This window comes from Hyperoodon ampullatus (genome assembly GCF_949752795.1).
Source record: "Hyperoodon ampullatus genome assembly, chromosome: 12".
NCBI lineage: Eukaryota > Metazoa > Chordata > Mammalia > Artiodactyla > Ziphiidae > Hyperoodon > Hyperoodon ampullatus.
Window position 1 is genome coordinate 31345070 of NC_136925.1, and position 27228 is coordinate 31372297.

Below are 27228 nucleotides of genomic sequence, written 5' to 3' on the forward strand. Positions count from 1 at the left end.
AGAAACAGTAGCTAACCCCAAAAAAGTATTTTTTTTTTTAATTAAAAAAAGAGAAGGGGCTTCCCTGGTGGCGCAGTGGTTGAGAGTCCGCCTGCCGATGCAGGGGACGCCAGTTCGTGCCCTGGTCAGGGAGGATCCCGCGTGCCGCGGAGCGGCTGGGCCCGTGAGCCGTGGCCGCTGAGCCTGCGCGTCCGGAGCCTGTGCTCCGCGACGGGAGAGGCCACAACAGTGAGAGGCCCGCGTACCGCAAAAAAAAAAAAAAAAAAGAGAGAGAGAGAAGAATCTACAAATGACCTAAGCAACTTCCCAAGCACTTGGGGGTTTGTAGTCTGTAAAATTAAGATTCTTCCCCACCAGGGTACCACCTCCCAACTCTCCCTCCCACCCCTCCCCACCACACCCCATCTCGTTAGCAGGGACCCTCTCATTAGGAAGAGAACGGAAGGGAAGAGCAGGAGATGAACTTCTACCGGAGAGTAAACATATATAAAATGTCACTAATACCCAGAGCAAGAAGCAGTGATGGGTGGTACTTGGGAACCTAGCTGGATCAAAGTCTTTCTAACTTGAATATAAATTTTATGAACCACTACAGAAAACAAAGAGTGTAGAAAAATACCAACTTAAATGTAAGGTTTTCGGCTTTTCAGGCAGCTGACAAAGTGCTAGCTCTCCACATTAACGGGCCCATCCATTAAACGATGTAGCACTCTGACGGGGGCCTCAGCAACGGAAGACACCGAGGGCTTGCGTGCCTGTGCTGGTTCTTCATTTCCCTGATCGCTGCAAAGCGGGGACTGGAACCTGGCAAGCAGGTGAGACGACCGTGTCCCTCAAAGGTTTTTCCCTGAGACTAAGCATGACACCTGCACTCATGCATTTTGGTCCACACTGCAACCCCTGCACTCTTTGAGAGGGGAGGGCCAGCAGCTCTCCACAGGTATTATAAGGAACAGACCCGAGTTCACTCTGGGCACACGGAGTCTGTGATCACTCCCAGGCTGATCTGCACCCCTGACTCCACTCTCTGTCTGGTTCCCTCCTTCCTCCCACCCTCTGCAGTGAGAAGGGGAAGAAAGTGGTGCTTCAGGTCAGCCCTGGAATAAAGTGAGCAAGAACTGAAAGTGGAAAAAGAAAAAGAACAACAGATGGTCACAAAATCCAAGAGACAAGTTTTCCATTTAGAAAGAGAGCTGAATGGATGAAATAGGAATGTGATGGCAAAAAACCTTCTACAATCAACCCCACAGTGAGTGAATCCCTTGGTGGAAGAGGTAAAAGCTACTCGGTGAGCAATAACCCAGGAGTAACAATTAATGCCAAAAAAAGTGGGCTCGGCAATTTTTTATTAAATCTTTGGAACAAGATAAAGTGCAGAAATCAGGGAGAAAACGTCTCTTATCTATTGGAGTGTATAGAAAGATGCTAAAACTCCAGAAGACGGATGAAAGAAAATGAAGAAACCCACATATCAATGAGCTTGTAAAGCAAGAAGAACCAAGTCTGCTTAACTCAGGCGATGTCACAGCCAGCACGCCAGGTGCAGCACAGGGGTACCTACCTCATCCACACAGTGTGTGGTACGCTTCGTACTCAGAGAATAAGGGCTGGGAGTCAGCCAATCAAGGCAAGGTACAGGATAGGAGTCAGCCAATCAGCAAAGTACAGGCCAGCAGTCAGCCAATCAGGGCCAAGTTGCTCAGAAAATAGTCGTATGCTTTACTTCTGGATCATAGAGAAGCTCTTGTCATCCAAGGAAAACTGACGATACTCTGCCAAAGCTTGCTTAATTTATGTCACCTGAGACTTCTGTCCTGCCTTAGTCTTCTGTTCCCTCCTCTGGGTATCTGATGTACTATCACTTTAATTCAGCAGTTTGTACTGGTAAAAAGCCCAGTCTACTGAAATATCTCCCTCACCTCAGTGACTTAGATCAGGGGTCAGCCAACTATATAGCCCATGGGCTAAGAAGTTTTCATATTTGTAAATGGTTGAGGGAAAAAAAATCAAAAGAATAGTATTTCGTATTAAATGAAATTCAAATTTCAGTGCTTTTGTTGTTTTATTGAAACACAGTCACACTTACTCATGTGTGTACAATCTGAGGCTGCTTTTGCACTAAAACTGCAGAGTTGAGTAGTTGCCACAGACACATATGGCTCGAAAAGCCTAAAATATGCACTAGCTGGGCCTCCACAGAAAATGTCAACCCTGCTCTAGATACCTAGAAACTTAACAGTCGTAACTTTGACCCCTAAGTCAGTCAGAATGTAGAACACTTTGGAAAAGGCGGAGGGTGGGGGGAGTGTCTGAAAAGTGAAACAACTTAGCTTACTCCAAGTGATAGGGACAGGCCCTGGACACCCACCCAGGCGCCCGCGGGGACTCACCAATAGAAATGCTCCTCCACCATCTTAGTCACTGCCCTGGAGATGGCTCTTTCATGAGGACCAAGGTTTTTGTTTAAATTCACTCCAAGTTTCTCTTCCAGAAAGTCAATTATGAATTCTGTCCCAGAAACTTTTTCATGATTATATTCAATCCAAGGCATTTTCCCTTGAGCAGAGAGCTTTCCACCAAAATAGTTCTAAGCAAAGTAAATTTTAAAAAGAGAAAAGCAATGTTTTATTTAAACTTCACTGTATGATTAACAGAAACAAATATTCCAACGGCATATTTGATAGTGGCTGCACTATTCAAGTGAATGAACTCAGCATATAAACTCTTGAGGGAATGAGTAGTTACTCTTAAAAAAAAAGATTTGTCTCACATGAAAATAGTACTTTACTCCCATAGATTTTATCACGGGTTCTGGCTTACTGTTTAAAAAAAAAAAAAAAAAAAGAGCAGGGAGGAAGGGAGGTGTTGAAATGATCCTGATCCTGGTAAGAGTCAGTCTAGTTATAATATATGAACAACCCAAAAATGCAAAAAGTAAACATAAACCATGAGGAGGCTTGTACTGACCAGGCTACTGATCAAAAACCTCACTTGAAACCCAGTAGCTTACACTTGCAAATGCTTAATACCACTACACTGCAAACAAGTGGTCCCAGAAATTATAAGTTAGGTGTACCAAAGTGTGTCCAACAGACTTAACTCCAGTGCCTGTGAAAATGCAGATTCCTGGGCCCCCACCCAGATCACTGGATCAGAATCCAGGGAAAAGTGCCCAGAAATCTGTGTTTTTGACAAGCTCCCTTTGATTCACACCCACACTAGAAGCTTACAGTGTCTCAGAGGGGATTCTGATCCCAGAATGGGGTTGGGTGGGGAGGTGGAGGTGGAGTCGCACACTTCATAGACACTGAGAATGACAGAGCAACATCTTCTCACTATATTAAAAGATCTTAACCATGCTGATGGAGGGAATTCTGTGGTAATGATTGCATTTACTCAGTCCCTTTTCTCAGTAAATTTGGATTGTGTAGAACCCAAAGTTGAGTTTTAAATCTGAATCCATTTTTGGGTGGCCTACACAGACTAAATTAATCAGATTATTACAAACTCTTCCTCATACTTCATACAAGTCGATAGTTCAGATACTGTGGGCTAATAGCAAGTGTTGGCTCCTGTGGAGGAAACTGAACTCTCAAATATTGCTGGTGGGAAAGTAAAACGGCACAACCACTTTGAAACCATGTGACAGTTTCTTAAAACGTGAAGTACACACCTGCCACTCAATCCAGCCATTTCACTCCTAGGTATTTACCCAAGAGAAAAGAAAGCATATGTCCATGCAAAGACTTGTACACAAATGTTCATAGAAGCTTTATTTGCAATTGTCAAAAACAGGGAAAAAAATCAAATGCTCATCAAGAGGTAAATGAATAAACAAATTCTGGTATAACCTTACCATGGAATACTACTCAGCAATAAAAAGGAATGAACTATTGATACACACACAATGAATTTGGTAGAGAACAATGGGGACTTTAACTGTTCTCTGACTCTTGGTGTCTTGATTTCTTATCTCATTGATTATTCTAAAGAAATTCATTCTAGTCCTAAACCTGGAAAAGGGAGTTTTGCGGGCTGCTGCTAGCCATATTGTTTTTGTGCAATTTGGAAAATGGAGCCTCCTCTGGGTGGATACAGTCCATGCCAGGATTCACAGCTTGGCAAGAGGTGGGTCCAGATTTTGCCCCCACTCCTTGGCCAGGCACTGTTGTGCAGTGAACAACCTGCACAACTATACATGGCAGCCCTAGACATTACTCCTGATGTTGAGAAATGTCAAGTTTTAAAAGTTGCTAGTACATCTGACATCTTTATAATTTGTACACTAAAGATGTGAATTTACCATATAACATAGTATCTGCTTCAGACTGCTCTTGATACCACCCAGATCCTCCTTCCACATCCCCTTCTAGACTCTAGTCGTTCACAGATGGATTCTATCCTGCACGCTGACATCAGAGGGAACTGTCTGTAGTGCAAATGAGATGCAGGACCTCTGCTGCTCAAAATTACCCAACGACTTTAATGGGTCTAGTCTAATCCCCTTCACAAAGCGGTCTAGGCCCATACCATCTAGTTGCCACCCACCTGCCCAGCCTCACTGTGCCAGTGCCTCTGATTTCCTGAATTCCAACTGCCTACCCCTAACCAAGTCAAAGTCCTGCCATCTCTCTGACTTTGTACACTCCCGTACCTTGTACAGGAATCCTTTTGCCCGTCCTCTGAAAGTCCTATCCATCCTAAAAACTTCAGTTGGAATTTCACCTTGCTGGTGAACCATTTCCTCAAGGCACAACCATTATCTGCCTTTCCTCCATGCTTCCACTGTGCAGTGTATATTCCCCTCCCCTTTCAGAATTGCTGTTTATACATCTGCCCTTCCCTCTAGTCCATTCCTTCCCTGAGGACTTGGTACATTTTTATCTAGACCATTTTTTTAATTGGGGTAATAAAAATCAGTGATGAACTCTTACGGGAATGAAAGTTCTAGTAGGTTTTCATTATCAAAATTTTTTTTTTGCTTACTGGATAAAAAAAGCAGGAGACAACATTTTAGAGATACTATGAGTATATCTAAAAATTAGATGAATTCAAAAAATATTTTTAAAAAGAAACATAAAAATGTCCAAAGTAATTGTCAAAACTATGTGTGAGAGCCAGGTGATCTTTTTCCATGAATTTCAATTTTTCTGAATGTGGTTATATTATTTTTTAAATAAATATATATAATTTTTAAATAATACTTGATTTTCCTTAACTTCCTTAAATATACTAAAGAACTCCTGGTCTATTTTTATCTAAGCAATTGGGGTCTGACTGGCCCACCTAGAGTAGTTTCTGAAAGTAATTTGAAGAAGAAAGATGAAGAGGTAAATCCTCTTTACCTCTTTTCCAAGCTGATGTTTCCCCCTGCAAGTCTGTCCTAGGTGAGTTGAATGCATCTACACTTACACTACATTATTAGCACAGCAGTGAAAGCAATAGGCTTTGGGTTTAAAAATCTGGCTCCCTCATTTAGTCACTCTGTGACCTTGGACCTCCCTGGTCTCCCTTAATCCCCCCTGGGCTCATCTATATAATGGGGATAATAACAGTTGCTTGAATTAAATGAGAAAATGCACACCAAGTGTTTGACAGAGTGCCTTCATCAGAAGTATTAACATTACCATCACCATTTCAAAATGGAGAACTTGAGGCCTTAAAAGAAAATCCCAGAGTCTTGGGAAACTGACATGCTACACTGGGCACAGCATCCCCAACTTTTCAGCTAAATTTATACCCATTACATTCACTGCACCTCTGGAACCATCTTGAAAGGTCTCCCACTGGCTAAATTTGAGATCCTTTGAGCAACTTTTGTGGATTATAACACGTTGAAAAAAATTCACGCAGGCTTCCCTGGTGGCGCAGTGGTTGAGAGTCCGCCTGCCGATGCAGGTGACACGGGTTCGTGCCCCGGTCCGGGAAGATCCCACATGCCGCCGAGCGGCTAGGCCCATGAGCCATGGCCGCTGAGCCTGCACATCCGGAGCCTGTGCTCCGCAACGGGAGAGGCCACAACAGTGAGAGGCCCGCGTACCGAAAAAAAAAAAAAAATTCACGCAACCACTATTGTGAATAAGAAATACAGGCATTAGTCTCTGCCCCTGGTTCCCAGCACAGAGCTCCTAAAGCCCTTACACATTCCTAAGTGACAGGAGCACTAGGAGCACCGCTTGTTCTAAGGAGGTGAGTCTGAGGAGGCGCCTGGGTGAGCTGGTCACCAGAAAGACCAAGTCGCAAATAGAAGCTTAGCGCTTTCAAACCCCTCCCCCGTCCTCCAGAGAGGAGAGAGGGCTTGGACATGGAGTTATCAACTGATCGTCTCTACATGAGGAAGCCTCCACAAAATCCCCAAAGTATCGGGTTTGGAGAGCTACCAGGTTGGTGAACACCATCACACTGGGAAGGTGACACCCTCAACTCCACAGGGACAGAAGCTCCTACAATCAGGACCCTCCCAAACCTCACTCTTCATCTGGCTGCTCATCTGTATCTTTTATCATATCCTCTAATAAACTGGTAAATGTAAGTAATTGTTTCCATGAGTTCTGTGAGCTGCTCTAGCAAATTAATCAGACCTAAGGAGGGGTCATTAGAACCTCTGATCTACAGTCGGTTGGTCAGAAGCACAGGTGACAATCTGGGCTTGCAGCTGGCATCTGGGGGTCGGGGAGAGGGGGCAGTCTTTTGGGACTGAGTCCTTAACGTGTGGGATCTGACACTATCTGTGGGTGGTGTCAGAATTGAATTAAATTGTAGGATGTCCAGCTGGTGTCAGTGAATCACTTGGTGCGGGGAAAAGCCTCCACACATCTGACCCTAAGTGTTAGAAATGAAGTGTTTCATGTGAGTAGTAAACGATACTCATGGGGAGAAACACACAGTAGGGAGGAACTGGTTTTCCCTACACAGGAAGGAAGACTCTGAGGACTTCCCTTTACAAGTAGTTTTGTAGAAGAATGTCCTTCTTTTTTGGAGATGCATGCTGAGGAATTGAGGGGAGAACTGTCATGATTCTTACAGCTTATGTTCAAATGTTGCATCAAAAAAATTGTTCATAAAGGTATATATAAAGAGAAATAAAGGAAAGAAGGCAACATGCTGACAATTGGCGAATCTAGGTGAAGAGTATATGGATGTTCATTGTATTATTCTTTTAACTTGTCTGTAGCTTAGAAAAATTCCGAAACAAAAAGATGGTGGAGGTAGTGCCCAGACAAAAACAGCAAATACATAGAACATCAGAAGTTAGGGGAAAGACCAGCTTCTGTTTCCTAACCTCGTAACCTCACAATACCTATTTTTAGCTTCTATATTCAAAATGTTAAATAAATCATGATTTTTCAATCTTAACATGTAAAAGCCTAATTTAATCCTTGCGCAAGAAAGGGAGGATTGCGAGATTGGAACCAAGATGGTGGAGTAGAAGGACGTGCTCTCACTCCCTCTTGCAAGAACACCAGAATCACAACTAACTGCTGGACAATCATCGACAGGAAGACACTGGAACTCACCAAAAAAGATACCCCACATCCAAAGACAAAGGAGAAGCCACAATAAGACGGTAGAAGGGGCACAATCACAGCAAAATCAAATCCCATAACCGCTGGGTGGGTGACTCACAGACTGGAGAACACTTATACCACAGAAGTCCACACACTGGAGTGAGGGTTCTGAGCCCCACATCAGGCTTTCCAACCTGGGGGTCTGGCAACGGGAGGAGGAATTCCTAGAGAATCAGACTTTGAAGGCTAGTGGGATTTGTTGCAGGACTTTGACAGGACTGGGGGAAACAGAGACTCCATTCTTGGAGGGCACACACAAAGTAGTGTGAGCATCAGGACCCAGGGGAAAGTGCAGTGACCCCATAGGAGACTGAACCAGACCTACCTGCTAGTGTTGGAGGGTCTCCTACAGAGGCGGGGTGGCTGTGGCTCACCGTGGGGACAAGAACACTGGCAGCAGAAGTTCTGGGAAGTACTCCTTGGCATGAGCCCTCCCAGAGTCTGCCAATAGCCCCACCAAGGAGCCCAGGTAGGCTCCAGTGTTGGGTTGCCTCAGGTCAAACAACCAACAGGGAGGGAACCCAGCCCCATGCATCAGCAGTCAAGTGGATTAACGTTTTACTGAGCTCTGCCCACCAGAGCAACAGTCAGCTCTACCCACCACCAGTCCCTCCCATTAGGAAACTTGCACAAGCCTCTTAGATAGCCTCATCCACCAGAGGGCGGACAGTAGAAGCAAGAAGAACTACAATCCTGCAGCCTATAGAACGAAAAGCACATTCACAGAAAGACAGACAAGATGAAAAGGCAGAGGGCTATGTAGCAGATGAAGGAACAAGATAAAACCCCAGAAAAAAAACTAAATGAAGTGGAGACAGGCAACCTTCCACAAAAAGAATTCAGAATAATGATAGTGAAGATGATCCAGGACCTCGGAAAAACAATGGAGGCAAAGATCAAGAAGATGCAAGAAATGTTTAACAAAGACCTAGAAGAATTAAAGAACAGACAAACAAATATGAACAATACAATAACTGAAATGAAAACGACACTAGAAGGAATCAATAGAGTAAATGAGGCAGAAGAACAGATAAGTGCACTGGAAGATAGAATGGTGGAATTCACTGCTGCGGAACAGAATAAAGAAAAAAGAATGAAAAGAAATGAAGACAGCCTAAGAGACCTCTGGGGCAACATGAAACTCAACAACATTCACATTATAGGGGTCCCAGAAGGAGAAGAGAGAGAGAAAGGACCCAAGAAAATATTTGAAGAGATTACAGTCAAAAACCTCCCTAAAATGGGAAAGGAAACAGCCACCCAAGTCCAGGAAGCGTAGCGAGACCCATACAGGATACACCCAAGGAGAAACACGCCAAGACACATAGTAATCAAATTGGCAAAAATTAAAGACAAAGAAAAATTATTGAAAGCAGCAAGGGAAAAACGATAAATAACATACAAGGGAACTCCCATAAGGTTAACAGCTGATTTATCAGCAGAAACTCTACAAGCCAGAAGGGGGTGGCATGATATACTTAAAGTGATGAAAGGGAAGAACCTACAACCAAGATTACTCTACTCGGCAAGGATCTCATTCAGATTTGATGGAGAAATCAAAAGCTTTACAGACAAGCAAAAGCTAAGAGAATTCAGCACCACCAAACCAGCTCCACAACAATTGCTAAAGGAACTTCTCTTAAGTGGGAAACACAAGAGAAGGAAAGGACCTACAAAAACAAACCCAAAACAATTCAGAAAATGGTCACAGGGAGATAAATATTGATAATTACCTCAAATGTTAATGGATTAAACGCTCCAACCAAAAGACACAGGCTCACTGAATGGATACAAAAACAAGACCCATACCTACGCTGTCTACAAGAGACCCACTTCAGACCTAGGGACACATTCAGACTGAAAGTGAGGGGATGGGAAAAGATATTCCATGCAAATGGAAGTCAAAAGAAAGCTGGAGTAGCAATACTCAGATCAGATAAAATAGACTTTAAAATAAAGAATGTTACAAGAGACAAGGAAGGACACTACATAATGATCAAGGGATCAATCCAAGAAGAAGATATAACAAGTATAAATATATTTGCACCCAACATAGGTACAATACATAAGGTAACTGCTAACAGCTATAAAACAGGAAATCGACAGTAACACAATAATAGTGGGGGACTTTAACACCTCACTTACACCAATGGACAGATCATCCAAAAGGAAAATAAATAAGGAAACAGAAGCTTTAAATGACACAATAGACCAGATAGATTTAATTGATATTTATGGGACATTCCATCCAAAAACAGCAGATTACACTTTCTTCTCAGGTGCACACGGAACATTCTCCAGGATACATCACATATTGGGTCACGGTCACAAATCAAGCCTCAGTAAATTTAAGAAAATTGAAATCATATCAAGCATCTTTTCTGACCACAATGCTATGAAATTAGAAATGAATTACAGGGAAAAAAACATAAACACATGGAGGCTAAACAATACGTTACTAAATAACCAAGAGATCACTGAAGAAATCAAAGAAGAAATCAAAAAATACCTAGAGACAAATGACAATGAAAACACCATGATCCAAAACCTATGGGATGCAGCAGAAGCAGTTCTAAGACGGAAGTTTATAGCTATACAAGCCTACCCCAAGAAACAAGAAAAATCTCAAATAAATAATCTAACCTTACACTTAAGCGAACTAGAGAAAGAAGAACAAACAAAACACAAAGTTAGCAGAAGGAAAGAAATCATAACGATCAGAGCAGAAATAAATGAAATAGAAACAAAGAAAACAATAGCAAAGATCAATAAAACTAAAAGCTGGTTCTTTGAGAAGATAAACAAAATTCATAAACCATTAGCCAGACTCATCAAGAAAAAGAGGGAGAGGACTCAAATCAATAAAATTAGAAATGAAAAAGGAGAAGTTACAACAGACACCAAAGAAATACAAAGCATCCTAAGAGACTACTACAGGCAACTCTATGCCAATAAAATGGACAACCTGGAAGAAATGGACAAATTCTTAGAAAGGTATAACCTTCCAAGACTGAACCAGGAAGAAACAGAAAATATGAACAGACCAATCACAAGGAATGAAATTGAAACCATGATTAAAAATCTTCCAACAAACAAAAGTCCAGGACCAGATGACTTCACAGGGGAATTCTATCAAACATTTAGAGAAGAGCTAACACCCATCCTTCTGAAACTCTTCCAAAAAATTGCAGAGGAAGGAACACTCCCAAACTCATTCTATGAGGCCACCATCACCCTGATACCAAAACCAGACAAAGATGCTACAAAAAAAGAAAATTACAGACCAATATCACTGATGAATATAGATGCAAAAATTCTCAACAAAATACTAGAAAACAGAATCCAACAACACATTAAAAGCATCATACACCATGATCAAGTGGGATTTGTCCCAGGGATGCAAGGATTCTTCAATATATGCAAATCAATCAATGTGATACAGCATATTAACAAATTGAAGAATAAAAACCATATGATCATCTCAATAGATGCAGAAAGTTTTTGACAAAATTCAACACCCATTTATGATAAAACTCTCCAGAAAGTGGGCATAGAGGGAACCTACCTCAACATATTAAAGGCCATATACGACAAAACCACAGCAAACATCATTCGCAATGATGAAAAACTGAAAGCATTTCCTCTAAGATCAGGAACAAGACAAGGATGTCCACTCTTGCCACTATTATTCAACATAGTGTTGGAAGTCCTAGCCACGGCAATCAGAGAAGAAAAAGAAATAAAAGGAATATAAATTGGAAAAGAAGAAGTAAAAATGTCATTGTTTGCATTTGACATGATACTATACATAGAGCATCCTAAAGATGCCACCAGAAAACGACTAGAGCTAATCAATGCATCTGTTAAAGTTGCAGGATACAAAATTAATGCACAGGGGCTTCCCTGTTGGCGCAGTGGTTGAGAGTCCGCCTGCCGATGCAGGGGACACGGGTTTGTGCCCCAGTCCGGGAAGATCCCACATGCCGCGGAGCGGCTAGGCCCATGAGCCATGGCCGCTGAGCCTGCGTGTCCGGAGCCTGTGCTCCACAACGGGAGAGGCCACAACAGTGAGAGGCCCGTGTACCACAAAAAAAAAAAAAAAAAGAAAAAAAAAAAATTAATGCACAGAAATCTCTTGCTTTCCTTTACACTAATGATGAAAAATCTAAAAGAGAAATTAAGGAAACACTCCCATTTACCACTGCAACAAAAAGAATAAAATACCTAGGAATAAACCTACCTAGGGAGACAAAAGACCTGTATGCAGAAAACTATAAGACACTGATGAAAGAAATTAATGATGATACCAACAGATGGAGAGATATACCATGTTCTTGGATTGGAAGAATCAATATTGTGAAAATGACTATACTACCCAAAGCAATCTACAGATTCAGTGCAATCCTTATCAAATTACCAATGGCATTTTTTAACGGAACTAGAACAAAAAATCTTAAAATTTGTATGGAGACACAAAAGTCCCTGAAAAGCCAAAGCAGTCTTGAGGGAAGAAAATGGAGCTGGAGGAATCAGACGCCCTGACTTCAGACTATACTATAAAGCTACAGTAATCAAGACGATATGGTACTGGCAAAGAAACAAAAACATAGATCAATGGAACAAGATAGAAAGCCCAGAGGTAAACCCACGCACATATGGTCAACTAATCTATGACAAAGGAGGGCAAGGATATACAATGGAGAAAAGACAGTCTCTTCAGTAAGTGGTGCTGGGAAAACTGGACAGCTACATGTAAAAGAATGAAATTAGAACACTCCCTAACACCATACACAAAAATAAAATCAAAATGGATTAGAGACCTAAATACAAGACCGGACACTATAAAACTCTTAGAGGAAAACATAGGAAGAACACTCTTTGACATAAACCACAGCAAGATCTTTTTTGATCCACCTCCTAGAGTAATGGAAATAAAAACAAAAATAAACAAATGGGACCTAATGGAACTTCAAAGCTTTTGCACAGCAAAGGAAACCATAAACAAGATGAAAAGACAACCCTCAGAATGCGAGAAAATATTTGCAAATGAATCAACGGACAAAGGATTAATTTCCAAAATATACAAACAGCTCATGCAGCTCAATATTAAATGAACAAACAACCCAATCCAAAAATGGGCAGAAGACCTAAATAGACATTTCTCCAAAAAAGACATACAGATGGCCAAGAAGCACATGAAAAGCTGCTCAACATCACTAATTATTAGAGAAATGCAAATCAAAACTACAATGAGGTATCACCTCACACCAATTAGAATGGGTATCATCAGAAAATCTACAAACAACAAATGCTGGAGAGGGTGTGGAGAAAAGGGAACTCTCTTGCACTGTTGGTGGGAATGTAAATTGACACAGCCACTATGGAGAACAGTATGGAAGTTCCTTAAAAAACAAAAATAGAACTACCATATGACCCAGCAATCCCACTACTGGGCATATACCCTGAGAAAACCATAATTCAAAAAGACACATGCACCCCAATGTTCACTGCAGCACTATTAACAATAGCCAGGTCATGGAATGAATGTAAATGCCCATCGACAAATGGATAAAGAAGATGTGGTACATATATACAATGGAATATTACTCATCCATAAAAAGGAACGTTACTGGGTCATTTGTTGAGACGTGGATGGATCTAGAGACTGCCATACAGAGTAAAGTAAGTCAGAAAGAGAAAAATAAATATCGTATATTAACGCATATATGTGGAACCTAGAAAAATAGTACAGATGAACAGGTTTGCAGGGCAGAAATTGAGACACAGATGTAGAGAACAAACGTATGGACACCAAGGGGGGAGAACCGCGGCGGGGTGGGGATGGTGGTGTGCTGACTTGGTCGATTGGGATTGACATGTATACACTGATGTGTATAAAATGGATGACTAATAAGAACCCGCTGTATAAAAAAATAAATAAAATAAAATTCAAAAATTAAATAAATAAATAAATAAATAAAATTTTTAAAAAAGAAGTTAGTGCTAAGAGCCAAAGCAGAGAGTTCCAAAGGAGCCATTTTCCTTCTTTTTTCTTTCTTGTATATTAAAAGAGTGACTGTGTCAAATACATGCTTCTTATACAACCAGTTATGGCAAACGATGTCTTTATATATGTATGTCTAAAGACAAGTATGGAAAGATGGTCAGAAGAATTAGTGATGATAATCTCCTGCTAGTAGGATGTCAGGCGATTTTCATTTTCCCCTTACACTTTTCTGTGGTGTTTGAAATTCTTATAAGGACCTTATGCCATCTATATGTAATCAGGAAAACACAAAAAACAAAGAAACGGTAAATCCGTTTTTAGTTTGAAAAAAAATTAGCCATATCTGCAGGACTCCTTGTACACTTTTTGCAACTTCCTATGAATCTATAATTATAACAAAATGAAAAGTTTTAAAAATTGACCCACCAATATTTATATTCTGATTTTTAAAAGATAATAACTGTAACCAACACATCAGGCTTTTTTTTTTTTTTTTTGCGGTACGCGGGCCTCTCGCTGTTGTGGCCTCTCCCGTTGCGGAGCACAGGCTCCGGACGCGCAGGCCCAGCGGCCATGGCTCGCGGGCCCAGCCGCTCCGCGGCATGTGGGATCTTCCCGGACCGGGGCACAAACCCGTGTCCCCTGCATCGGCAGGCGGACTCTCAACCACTGCGCCACCAGGGAAGCCCCACATCAGGCTTTTTAAGAAAACCCTTGTGAGTTCCTACTAATGGTCATCAAATACTTATCCCCGTCTCATTTCTGTTAAAAAATAAAAAAGCTTCAAATATAAAGTCGTGCTCTTAGGAAGATGACATTTTAATCTTTCTTTAAAAGGTACAGGGCACAGAAGGGGAAGAGGGGAGAGCTCCCTGGGTCTGTGACAGAACACCTCTCTGCTGATCCTCCAAGCGATGAGCCCCACCAGCACTTCCCAGGAACCACCTGCATGCACACAAACCCTCGCTGACGGCACACGGGTCTCAAGGCACCGTCCCTCCCCCCACCCCAACGCCACCCCCCCACGCCCTCTCCCCTCCCCGGGGGCTCAGGGCGTCCCTTTCTAAGCCATAGAACCATTTTCCTGTTACCTACCCCGCTGAACACTCCCTTCATCTATTTTCCATAGAGACCTCACAGAAGAAAAAACACTCCTATATCACTCCTTTCCTAAAAAATATACTTAACAAGAAATACTAATTTTGGAAGGGGGTAAGCAGTCCCCTTCTCGAAAGCCTCTCCAGGCTTCATAGCAAGGCATGTATCCAGTTGTTCCAGTTATACTAACTAAAAGCAGTATATGCACTGTTACTGCGTAACAGTGCAGCAACATGCTCTGAAACATGACCAAAGGTGTTAGGCTGCTGGCAGAGACAAGCCTGGGGTAATCAGTGCTTGATGGCTTGAAGGCAAGAAAGGAAAGGGCACCACAGCCTGGCAGCTGCTGCAGCCGCTGTCAACAGCAAGAGGACTTCATCAAGGGTGGGGGGCACAGGAGATCAAGAAAGCCACCAGAGGCTGCAGAGCACGAAACTCAGGTTTGGGGCCCTAATTGCCCCAAAGCTGTCCTGGCTAAATGCAGCGACCTGGTGGGGAGTGACAACGGCCCAGAGACAGGCAACCGCAGGGAGCGGTCTCTTCCTTCAACGTGAGTCCCTCAGTGACACACATCTTCAAGTGCTGACAGCCAACGCCGAGCTGAACAAGGATCTCTCAGATCCGATCCAATGTGTGTAGATGATTCAAACCTTGTCTGGTCTTTTGCTATTTTCTCCTCCATTGCTGGCTTAGAAAGTCCTGAATAATCTCCCTGCTTCTCTGTCCAGACTGACCCCTTGCATTCCAGTTCCCCATCATAAAGACCCTTTTTTTGTTCCCCAAACACCTCATGCCTGTCAGATCCCCTAACTGAAGTCCAGATTCAGTGCCATATTCCCAGAGCACCACTTACCAAGCTAAGCATGTCATTCCACTGTCCCAGCACTGCCTTAGGAGCATCACTGCCACCCCCATGCCCTCTTCTGTAGAGAAACCAGCTCAGAAAGCACAGGCCATGGGGAGGCGGGACTTGGGGGGTAATATCATTAGCAGGGCGCCAAAACCCTGGCTGGGTGAGGAACATTCCCCCTCCAACCTCCCAGCTGCTCTGTTTCCTGCTAAGAAGACCACTCCCTCCCTATGCTGCTTCTTTGTAAGAGCTTAAAGGTGAACCCCTGACCAGTGGGAGCCATTTGGAGGAGTAGCAGCAAACTGGAGGAATCACAGTGGTGCGGGGATGCCTGGGGCTCACCTCCTTACTTTTCTTAAACTCCTTCAGAGGTACACAACCTGTGTCCTAAGCTTTAGCCTTTGCCCAGTGCAAATTCCTGGGCAGGGAAGCTGACATCCCTGGTAAAAGGAGACCTCAAACCAAAATAACTAGACACCTGAGGGGTACAGTTACTGTAAGAGAAGGGCAACAGATAATATACACAACATGAGGCAGAATGATTGGGACAGACCGAAAAATCTAATTAGCGTAAGAAATATCCTCCAAGGGATAAAGGAAGAGATTGTAATACAAACCAAGGGAAAATATTAAGAAGAAAAATGTAGAAGTTAAACACAATGGATGAGATAAATAATAGGATGGATACAAGAAGAGAACAGAGGGATGCAATGGAAGCTCAGAAAGACGAATTCTCCAAGAAGGAAGAAGAAAAGAATAAAGAGATAGATTCAGAAACACAGAAAATAATAGCAGAGATTCCAGGATCCAGATAATCAGGAATAGAAAAGAAGAAGGAGAAACAAACAAACAAAAAAGAAAAGGAGGGCTTCCCTGGTGGCGCAGTGGTTAAGAATCCACCTGCCAATGCAGGGGACACGGGTTCAAGCCCTGGTCCGGGAAGATCCCACATGCCGCGGAGCAACTAAGCCCATGCGTCACAACTACTGAGCCTGCGCTCTAGAGCCCGCGAGCCACAACGACTGAGCCCACGTGCCACAACTACTGAAGCCCACGTGCCTAGAGCCCGTGCTCCGCAACAAGAGAAGCTACAGCAATAAGAAGCCCCTGCTCGCTGTAACTAGAGAAAACCCGTGAGGAGCGACAAAGATCCCATGCAACCAAAAATAAATAAATAAAATAAATAAAAAATAATTTTTTTTAAAAAAAGGAAACATGTGAAGAACATTGATAAGTTCTTAGAATCAAAAAGAGATTAAAGACTTCAGGTGAAAAGAGTTTATAAAGGACCAAACAAGATACGTGAAGACCCACACCAAGCCAGTTATGATGACATTTGAGAATGTTGAGATTAAAAAAAAAAAAAAGAATGTTGAGATTCAATGTGAATTCTAAAAGCCTCCAGAGAGAAAGAAAAAGATCCAGATTAACATCAGACTTTTCAATAGCAACAGCAAACCAAAAAGACAATGGAGTAATATTTTCAAAGCACTGAAGGAAACATACTTTGGACATAGAAGTATCAAATGTGCGGCATAATAAAGATGTTCTTGGGCATGCAAAGCCACTGAAAGTTTGCCCCATAAAGGCTCATTCAAAATATTCATCAAGGAAGTACTCATATAAAAAAGATAAATAAATCCTGTAGGATAAGATATATGGGAAATAAAGCTAGTCAAATAACTTAGTAAGTTTTCTGGCCTAAAAAAGGACCATAAAAAGAGAAAGCATTTCCAAAATTCCAGAATCAAAATATCAGATAACAGCAACACACCTGGGATAAGCCCTGGGAAGAAAGAGACCCAAGGTTCACGCAAACCTACTAACAGACTTGTAGTATTAGAAGGAAAGCACAGATTTTGACCCATATAAGAAGTGAGTGGGGATAAATAAACACAAATTTGGATCTTAAGAGCAACCACCATAACAACAAAAATAGAATTTGTTTTTAAATGACAAGAAAAAAATTTTTACCTATTAGAAAGCAGGAAATGAGAAAAAATAAAAAACATAGTAAGGAGAAAAATATTAAATAACATGTTAGAAATATGTCCTAATAAAATAATCATTGCAAGTGAAATGGATTAAACTCACCAATTAAGGACTCTCCGATTGGCTATAACTAATACATTGCGTACAAGAGACAAATACAAAAAAAAGTAATAATAATAGAGAAAGAGGATGAAGAAAGATATCCCAAACAAATATGAACCAAAAGAAAGCTGGAGAATCGATCTGAATATCTGATAATATAGAATTCAAGGTTAAAAAAAATCATAAGGGACAGAGATGGGTACTATATACCAGTAAAAGATGTGATCTTTCATATTACATGGACCTAACAATATAACCTCGAATAGACACATACTCTTACCTAAAGCAAGAACTGACAGAATGACAGGAAAAGAGAGAAATCAACAAATACACTTGAATATTTAAACCCAATCCTTCCAGAAAATGCTAGAAGAGGCAGACAAAATATAAAGAGAGGAGCTTCCCTGGTGGCACAGTGGTTAAGAATCCGCCTGCCAATGCAGGGGACACAGGTTCAAGCGCTGGTTCAGGAAGATCCCACATGCTGTGGAGCAACTAAGCCTGTGCGCCACAACTACTGAGCCTGCATGCCTAGAGCCCGTGCTCCACAACAAGAGAAACCACCGCAATAAGAAGCCCGCACACTGCAACGAAGAGTAGCCCCTGCTCGCCACAACTAGAGAAAGCCCGCGTGCAGCAACGAAGACCCAATGCAGCCAAAAATAAATAAATAAAATAAAATAATCTTTTTAATTTAAAAAACTAAATTAAAAAAACAGAGATATAACAGGTCTAAACAATACACTAAACATGCTCAAACAAGTAGATAAAGCGAGAGCTCTATTCCCAGGGAATATGATTCTATTTTCAACATTTATAAACAAGTAGCCATACACTAGGCTAAAATGTCAGTAAATTCCAAGGAATTAATATCACAAAGACTACCTGCTTTGACCATAACATTAAAAAACAATAACAAAAATCAAAGTTTTTTTTAATGCCTATGACTAGAACTTAGGCGAAAAAGAAAAACATAAGGGAATATTTTTAAAAAATATAATTGAATGACAATGAAAACACAACCTGTCAAATTTGTGAGACACGGCTCAAGCATTACTCAGAGAAAAATTTATATTTTAAACGCATTCATTCCTCTGTTCCCTCTCTAAGGCTGAAATGAGCAAGTGCTTCCCTGAAAGTCACCCAAACAGAACAACAAATCAGTAGGAAAAACTCTCACAAAATCTACAAATATCTCTTTGGTGGCCTGCTGGACGTTTGTCCCCAGGATTCATAAGAGATAAATATAATGCTTCCAACAAATAGAAACCTAAAGGAAAGAACCACATCAGGCTCACCTTTATTTATAGGTTCCCAGTAGGCCAAACTATTAACCAAAGAATACTCTGTCAGGAAAAAATAACATGGCCTTCAACACTACGAAAGTCCAGACCCTTGTGATCACTCGTTAAATTGGATGTAAAAATCAACAGACTGGGATCAAGTCTCCTAAGTATCTACTAAGGACTGGGCACCACTGCTTTCATACCCACCCCTCTGGCACCAAGAGCAAGCCCTTCCCACCCTGTGAGATTAAGTACTTCCCCCCCTAGCCAATATTGCTGCCACGAGGATAAAACATATTTGCACAAAAGTACCTGATAGGGTAAGTCAGCCATCCTTAAATAAGTTTCCATTTTCAAACAGAAAGGAGATAAACTGGGGACACCATTGTTAGGTCTTGCAAACTGATGCAAAATAATAGCATCTTTGGAGTCAATCTCTTGCTGTTTCCTGTCAAAACCAAAACAGAAAAAAAAAGAACAATCCACGTGTTACACATGCAGTTCCCTTAGTTCCTTAGAGGCCCCTGCTGGGCTGTAGCTCCTCAATGGACAAGCAGGTCTGTTTGTCACAGGGGCTTACCTCACCAACAAGCACTTCGAGGGGGAAAGCTTGGTCAAAACACAAGAGAACCTCACAAACTCTGCTATTTCCATAATTGCAAGGGCTCAGGAGAGTAACTACCTGTCAACCTCTTTCTGGTACCTGTGGCCTATGGGCAGGATGTGTACTTTCTGGTATAGGTCCACCTCTTCTCCAGCTGGCTATGTCTACCTGCCAGGGACAAGTTGGATGGATAAAAAAAGATATTCTGTGCTTACTGTGCATCAGGCATTGTTCTGAGGGCTTCACGGGTATTATTTAATCTTCACAATAACCTTTTGAGGTAGGTACTACCGTTATCCATGTTTTGCAGATAAGGAAACCGAGGCACAGAGAATAAACTTGCCCAAAGTCCCATTACTAGTAAACGGCAGAACTTGGACTAAACCATGTAGTCAGAGCCTATGTTCTTGACCACGAGACTGTACCATGAAACAGTCTATTCATCCACAGGACCTTGGAATAACAGTGCAGATTTGCTCTGCCACGACTCAAGTCTGCAGGGAATCTGAGGCTCTGTATATTCTGGTCCCTCTTCCAAACTCTCCATGCCCTCACCTGACCTTTCACCTGTGGTGCCAAGGAACCTGGCTTCTGGTGCTCTCTCCTCCTCTCCACCTTCACAGGTTCCCCACTTTCACCACACAGCATATATCCCAGTACCCCTGCCTTTTCCCTTTCTTCTGTCTCAGCCACATATCTATCTTTTCCTTTGGCTACTTTTCTGGGTGGTGAGGACTTCCCTGGTAGAGTTTTTCAATAGCCACCATGTAGGAGATCAAACGCTGGATTCCACTTCTGGATACCTGGGGTCAAGTGCAAGCCCTACTTCCTATTGGCCACGTCACCCAAGAGCTCTCCTCCTCTCTCATTTGGAAAGTGAGGACAGTACCAATTCTGCCTCAATTATCGTGAGAACTAAATAAGAGAATATCTGTAAACATTTGGTGAGCTATCAAGCATTAAGTGGTGGACTTTATTCTCATTCAAAGAGACATGGTCTTATCCCCTTAAACTACAAAATCTCATTCCACACAGGGGCACTCATACACCACATTCGGGAACCTTTTGCAACTTCCATCTTTCACTTTCCCCAACTATTTCCCAGTCAGATAAACCTCACCCTTCCCCCTTGGCCTTCCCTAAGCCTCTGGTTCCTTCACACTGTTCCTAGTGTAATCCCACACTTCCTTCTACCCAAGCAAGCAAGGGCAAGCTCTTCATATCATCATCACAACGATGCCCACTTTCTGCAGAAACTCCGTTCAGTAAAACACACTCTTTTTGGAGAAGTTTACCACCAGAGTGCCCTTTCCACTTAAAGAGTTAAGAATGACTAATTTTGAAAATACTAGTCAAAAGAATAAAAATATTTGCTGACTTCTGACAATACTTGCTATAAAACAAAGGTTTTCACTTAGATGAAATGTTTGGGAGGTCAGATACTAAAATTAAGAAGCCACTTAGACTATGTTTCTAAAAAGGGCAAACTGTAGCTTTGACAATTAACTGACTTTGGACAGTCAAGTAATTCAACTCAGAGTGGTAATTTCACGTAAATTAGCCAGGCAAAAAATTTAAGAACTGAAAGAGAGGAGATAAATGTAAAATCCCCTGTTCCACTGGCCAGAACAATCTAATTCTGATGGTTAACTTGGGCCATGTCATAATAAGAATGGATGTGACCAGCATATGCCAATGACTTTGTGTACATCATACATATTAAATTATTTCATTCTGATAGTACCACTACAGAGCAGATATTGCTATAGTTTAAATTTAGAATATTATATCATACTTATATTTTACAGTAGACAAGGAAACTGAAGCTCAGAGAGGTTAAATAACTTGCCCAAGGAATACCAATTTAAGATCAAGTTGTTAATAACGCTAGTTCCCAAGCACTTCGACTACACCAAAAATGGGCAATACCTCAGTTAATTTTATTAAAGTAGCTGGTTTGACTCAGACCATGCAAGCCTGGAACTTTCTGATGAAAGTCTGTAATGATTAATGATGGCCAACTTTTATTGAATGTTCACTATAACGTCGAACTCTGGCTAAGCATTTCACATGTGTTAACTCATGCAATCGCCTCTGTGAGGAAGGCTACTATTATTATTTCCATTTCACAGATGAGAAAACTGAGTAACCAAGCTTACTCTCAGGTCCAAGGTTACATGGTTGGTTAAAGGCAGAGTGAATTTGAACCCAATCTGGCTCTAGAGCCCTCCCTCCAGGTCAGGAAGCTCTCTCTGTAGTTTAGGACCAGAGGAGCAGGTAATCTGGACAGCTACATTTTATAAAGTGCTCTTACAGTGAGGACTGTCTAAGAGAACACCTGTCAAGCAGCAAGACTAGCCCCTACTCCCATGGTGAAGGATATCACAGATGACCATGCCTCTGTGTACGGCGGATGGGCTGTTAGTTTATAGAGATCACATGACTCATGGGCTGCTCTGATTCCCTAAGTTTTCTAGGGCAGGCTGAGCCCATGTGCCTAAAGTACAAACAAGCTATGGGTAACAAGTCATTCCTGGGTCATTCAATTTACAAACAACACATTTTCAAATGCTGGACTGAATTGAAGAGAGCTGCAAGGCTCTCTCCACTAGGGGAGGATAAAGTAAAGGGCTGGGACTCTATTTCTTTAAAAATACTGTGATGGGAAAAATACGAGTAAAATCCAAAATACCTACTTTGGTTATTTTACTCATTAATTAAACTTCCTAAATAATTCTTACCTGTCAACTTTACTTTCCACTCTGGAGATGTACCCATAGATTAAGGTTAAGTCTACGCAGCAGGAAATCCAAGTACCGTGGTGAAGAATATAATTGCCAGTGAACTCAGACAGCGTAGCCATTTCAAGATGGATTTTCCATCCCACATATTTCAGATTGTTTTGTGTTTTGCCTAAACTACACAGACAATTGAAACTTAGACTTCCCGTCAAGTGAAGGTCTCTATCGTGTAACCTCCAAATCCCAGGGCCGCATTTTCCTTGGTCTTCTTCCCCTATTCCCTCTGTGCCCCTAGCTGTTGTCAAAAACTCAGGTCTGTGCCACAGACTTGTCTTCCCTGAGCAATGCCCCAGTTCTCTTCCTCTCCACCATCAAAACTTATTCCAGAATTGAAACTTCTTAGGAGAAAGTAGTAGAAGTGTGGGCTCCGCAGACACACATTCTCAGATTTGAATCTGGATCCTACTACTCTTACTACGGGATCTTGGGTGAATTGCTTAACCTCTCTCAGCCTAAATTTCCTCATCTAAGAAATGGAGATCAAGCATTCAACGGCAGTTGGCAGTTGCGAAGGTTAAATGCAATCACATAGGTAAAGCACTTCTAAGCAGAGCCACCTATTAAGGGCTCAAAAACAGGCAGCCATTTGTTTATTATTTGCATTACAACAGGGTTTCCCAACTCAGTGTAAACATCTGTCAAGAAACAAAAGTGAATAAACCAAGGATTAAAAACACTTTTTCAAGTAAGTGTCCAAGTGGGCAGCGGGCTCTTCTGGGCACAGAGACCACACCTACCAGGGTGTGGCCTGCTCCCAAGGTCAACTCTGAGCTCCCCCACCCACCTCCCCATTTCTGCAAGGTCATTTAAGCAAGTTTGAGACTCAGTCCTGTGAAGCTGTGTCTCACTCCCTCCTCAAAGTGGAAGACTGGTGAGAAGCCACATGGTTCGGAATCCTCCAAAGGCTTTGGACTGGAATATGAATTTCAGAACAACTGGGTTACCATTTCAAGCACTGCACAAATGTTTTCGTTTTCCACATGGCTTGAAACCTAGCTTGAAATAGAGTTCTAAAACTGGAAAATATATACAATAATCTAGAGAAATAAATCACTTAATTTTTTTAATTTGGTTCAACTAGATTCAAGACACTGTGCTAAGTGAGAGAATTCAATAAGCTTAAAATAAAACTTCCCAATTATGAAAGACAATACATTTCCCCAGACCTAAATGATTTCCACTCTCAGAGACTAAAAATATTCAAAATACCTGTTAGGCTGCTACAGTGTCCTCTTGGAATCCCTGCAGGCCTGTTAAAGGTCACCTATCACTGTCTTTGTTTATAAACCTATTGTGTAGGATTCCCCCACGGGAAGAAGACATGTAAGACACATTTTCTCACTCTTTAGAAAATATTGGCTAAGATGGACATTCTGAGCTATTGAAAACTGCTCTTTCCTGGTCCTCCCCCCAGTGACAGAGGGCTCAAACACATGGAAATTTTAACCGTAAATTGGCGTATCAATTAGCCAAACCACTGGTCCTGGCAGCCTATGGCATTATTCTACTCAAACAAAGATCTCGTGTCCGGCTGGATGTACCAACAGCAGGGCCTCCATTTTCTGGTATTTCCAAGTCAATCCTGTAAACATTCTGCGGCAGGCGGCAGAGGCAACTGTTTAGGGCCTGGGGCAACTCCCATGCAGGCCCCTGTGATAGTTCAGTCCCCGGATCTCCTCCTGTTCGCACAACAATGGCATTTAAACCTGAAGCTGGTGCTTAGCTTTAGATACCAGATTAGCACATAACCGGGTTAAGGCTGCATCAAAATTGCACACTCCGCTGTGCATCCCTAACAGGGACCTGGAGGTCTCTGAAGCTTTTGCAATTTCAGTCTTTTGATGATGTTGACACTTGGGGAAGGGACAGTGGAGAACTAACCTTTAAGTAAAAGATAAGGTTAGTGGTTAATATCCCAGCATTATCATCTATAAACAAATAGGGCATTGCATAAAAATGTAACTTAGTATTTCTGCAGGACCTAATTCTATTGTTGCAAACACACTGCAGTTAAGATCTTCATAACAGACTATTATGCTCCATAACAGCCCAGAGAATTTTTGCGTTTAGCACCGAATGATAGGGAGACAAGTGTTTTTCCCTCCCAGTACCAGTTTAATTCTCCTGTCAACTCCAAACTGCCCCTCACGGCCAGGTGACCACGGACTGCCTCTGGCGAAAGAGAAGGACAGGACTCGGGCGTTTGGGCGTTGTGACCGAGGGGCTGGCACGGGTCCCCCCTCGCGCCAACCCTGCCCTGGCCAGGTGTCCCTCTCTGCGCCCCTGCATGGGGCCCTCTCTCCGGCTCACCTAATGACCAGGAGTTCGTGGAGCAGATACGCAGCTGCGGCCAGCAAAGCTCCCCCGGTCAAGTAAAGGGTTTTCTTCCACCAGGGATCGGAGCCCAGCCCTGCCATGATCCCACTGTAATCCTGCAAAGGGAAAGCGATGATGTCCCCATAAAAGGAGAAGGGCTCCTCGGACCCGGCCCACCAGCCGAAGAAGGAGACGCTCTGGTTCCAGCTCAGATCCACCACGCACGGCCTGGACGAGGCAAAGCCAACCCCCCAGTGCATGCTGCGCGGCTGGCTGCGGGCGCCCCTCCCAGGGCCCGCGCCGCCCGCATGGGAAGGGGCCGGCGCGGCCGGGCGCGGGCTCAGCGGCGCACTGGCGGTGCGGGCGGCGCGGGCGGCGGCGACCGAGGCGGCGGCGGAGGAAGAGGGAGGGCGCGGGCCGCGGGCGGCGGGCCTGGCCGGCGGGGCCCAGCGGCCCGGGGCGGCAGCGGCGGCCGCCGGCTCCCCCCGCAGCGGCCTCTCCGCGCCGCTCTTTGTGTCGGCGCCGGGAGAAGGCCGCGTGATGTCATTGCTCCCTGGGGCAGGGAAACAGAGGCGGGATAAAGTCACCTACCCCGCGCCCTGCCCCCGCCCCGCATCTCCGCGGTCCGGCGGCCTCCGCCCCGGCCGGAGCTGCAGGGCTGGGCGACCCCGGCGGGCTCCGCGCCTCCAGGCGGCACGGCCGGGAACGGCTCGGCGCGCGAGGGCAGGGCTGCGGACGTGGCTGGAAATGCGGCTCCCCCCGGAGGAATCTGCAGTCGGGCCCGGATCTCCGTCCCCCTCCGCCACTCCCGGCCCGTCCTCTGCCTCCGCTCCAGCCCCTCCCGCAGGCGCGAGAGCGAGGCGCGCGCAGGACTCACCTGCGGCCGCGCGGAGCTCGGGCAGAGACACCGCCCCGCGCAAGCCTGGAACCCGGGCCCGGACAAGGTCGCGAATTACGTTGCTCCGGCCGTCAGGAAAGCGCTGTGTCTTTGCATAACTCATAAAAACACTTATCACATTACACAGTTACCTAAGTCTCGGCAGTGTGCCCACGGAGAGATGTCTGGTTTGATAAATAACAACAAAAATGTACTCTAGAGCGATTTCCCCTCCGACAGACGCAGCCCAAGTCCTAGGCTTTCCCCTTGGAAATCATTATCAGGGAACTCAGGGAATGTGGCGTGTTGTTGTTTTTCCTTTCCTTTTCGGTGCAGAAAATCTGTCAATCGTGTGTGTGTGTGTGTGTGATCAATTTTCTTCCCTTTAACATCATTTTTAAAAGTTCCTACGTACAAAGAATAGGACCGTGCTTCATACAAGTGTATGATGTACACACAAATTTTAGCAAGAGCATGGATAGTTTAAAATCGTTTGAAGGAATTGAAAAAAATTCAAGTGGCGGGTGGGGGGCGGTTATCACTCTTAAGGTGAAAGGATGGATATAGGAAGCCTCCACGCGTTTGCGTGAGAGAGCCGACATTGGAGTGAAGGCGGACACGCCCTTCGACTTCCCCTGCCGCCCCAGCCCCTTAGAGCAGGCAGTGAGGGCGGTCATACAGCTAATAATGTGGGGCGTGGTGCCAGCCCCCACCAGATAAGGGCAGGGGCCAGCCAGGGCCCAGACCAAGGGGTCTCAAACACCCCTGCAGACGTTTATGGGACCTCTCAGCAAGAAGCAGAGCGTGCGGTTGGAAGTGAACCTTCCACGGGCAGGTTGCAAGGAGTGGAACCCAAAGGCCTGCTGGAGAGACAAAGGTGGTCACCAGACTGTCTTCCGGGGAGAGAGAGCAGGAGGCCGCATAGGAAGCAGAGTGGACAGGTTTGGGATCCGAACTAAAGGCTCTGTGCAGAGAGGGGGCAAGGAGCACTGGCACCAGGGATTCTCCATTGTTCTTCCCCCATGGCACCCGCCTATGCTCTCTTTAAATGTTGAGCCAGTATTTAAAGAGTATCCGTTTGTACCTAATTATTGGCCTGAGTGTCTAGGTCCAGCCATGAGGACCTAGTGAGATGGTATGAAGACCTGGGGAGCCAGAGTGAGCATCTTTACTCCACCCCTCCCACCACCACTGCCAATTCTGAAAGCCTTGGCGTCATAACCATGACATTAGCTCCAGGCTAGAGGCATCTTGTTATTTTTATTTTTTCAAGAAACTTGTTTTACTATTGAGGTATTACAAGAGAGAGAGAAAAAAAAAGGGGCTAATATTTATTGAACACCTGTCTGTCTAGTGATGATACATTTTTCAGTAACTCACCAAAACAATCTGTGTTAACTAACTATTGGCATCCTTATTTTACAAATAAGAAAACTGAGGCTCAGAGAGGTAAGTTAACAAGCTCAAGTCCCAGAGCTAGGTAATGATAGAGCCAGGATTCAAACCCCATGTGTCCCACACCAGCAGCCCTTTGGGCTTTCCACCACCTACAATGGCTCTCATCCCAGGTACCAGTGCTGGAGTGCTGTCCATGGTATTTCTTCTTTAGGCCATCGGTCTGTGGCTCAGTCTTCTGAACCACGTCTAAATCCAATGACTACAAAGTCTCAAACACCTGCCTGTTATGCTATCACCTTTTGAGAAAGGTAGATTTAGGCCATTCCTTT

General features: G+C 43.5%; 1 protein-coding gene across 1 annotated transcript in view; it reads right to left on the reverse strand.

Moving 5' to 3' along the window:
* Positions 1-24884, reverse strand: part of FAXC (failed axon connections homolog, metaxin like GST domain containing) — a gene marked incomplete at its 5' end in the record, with an annotated part of 70470 nt that extends 45586 nt beyond the window's left edge. Inside the window, 3 exons of the mRNA XM_079716462.1 lie at positions 2391-2587; positions 19216-19351; positions 24619-24884. Coding sequence (XP_079572588.1) covers positions 2391-2587; positions 19216-19351; positions 24619-24884 — 599 coding nt within the window. The remainder of the gene's footprint in view (positions 1-2390; positions 2588-19215; positions 19352-24618) is intronic.
* Between the last annotated feature and the right edge of the window lie 2344 nt (positions 24885-27228).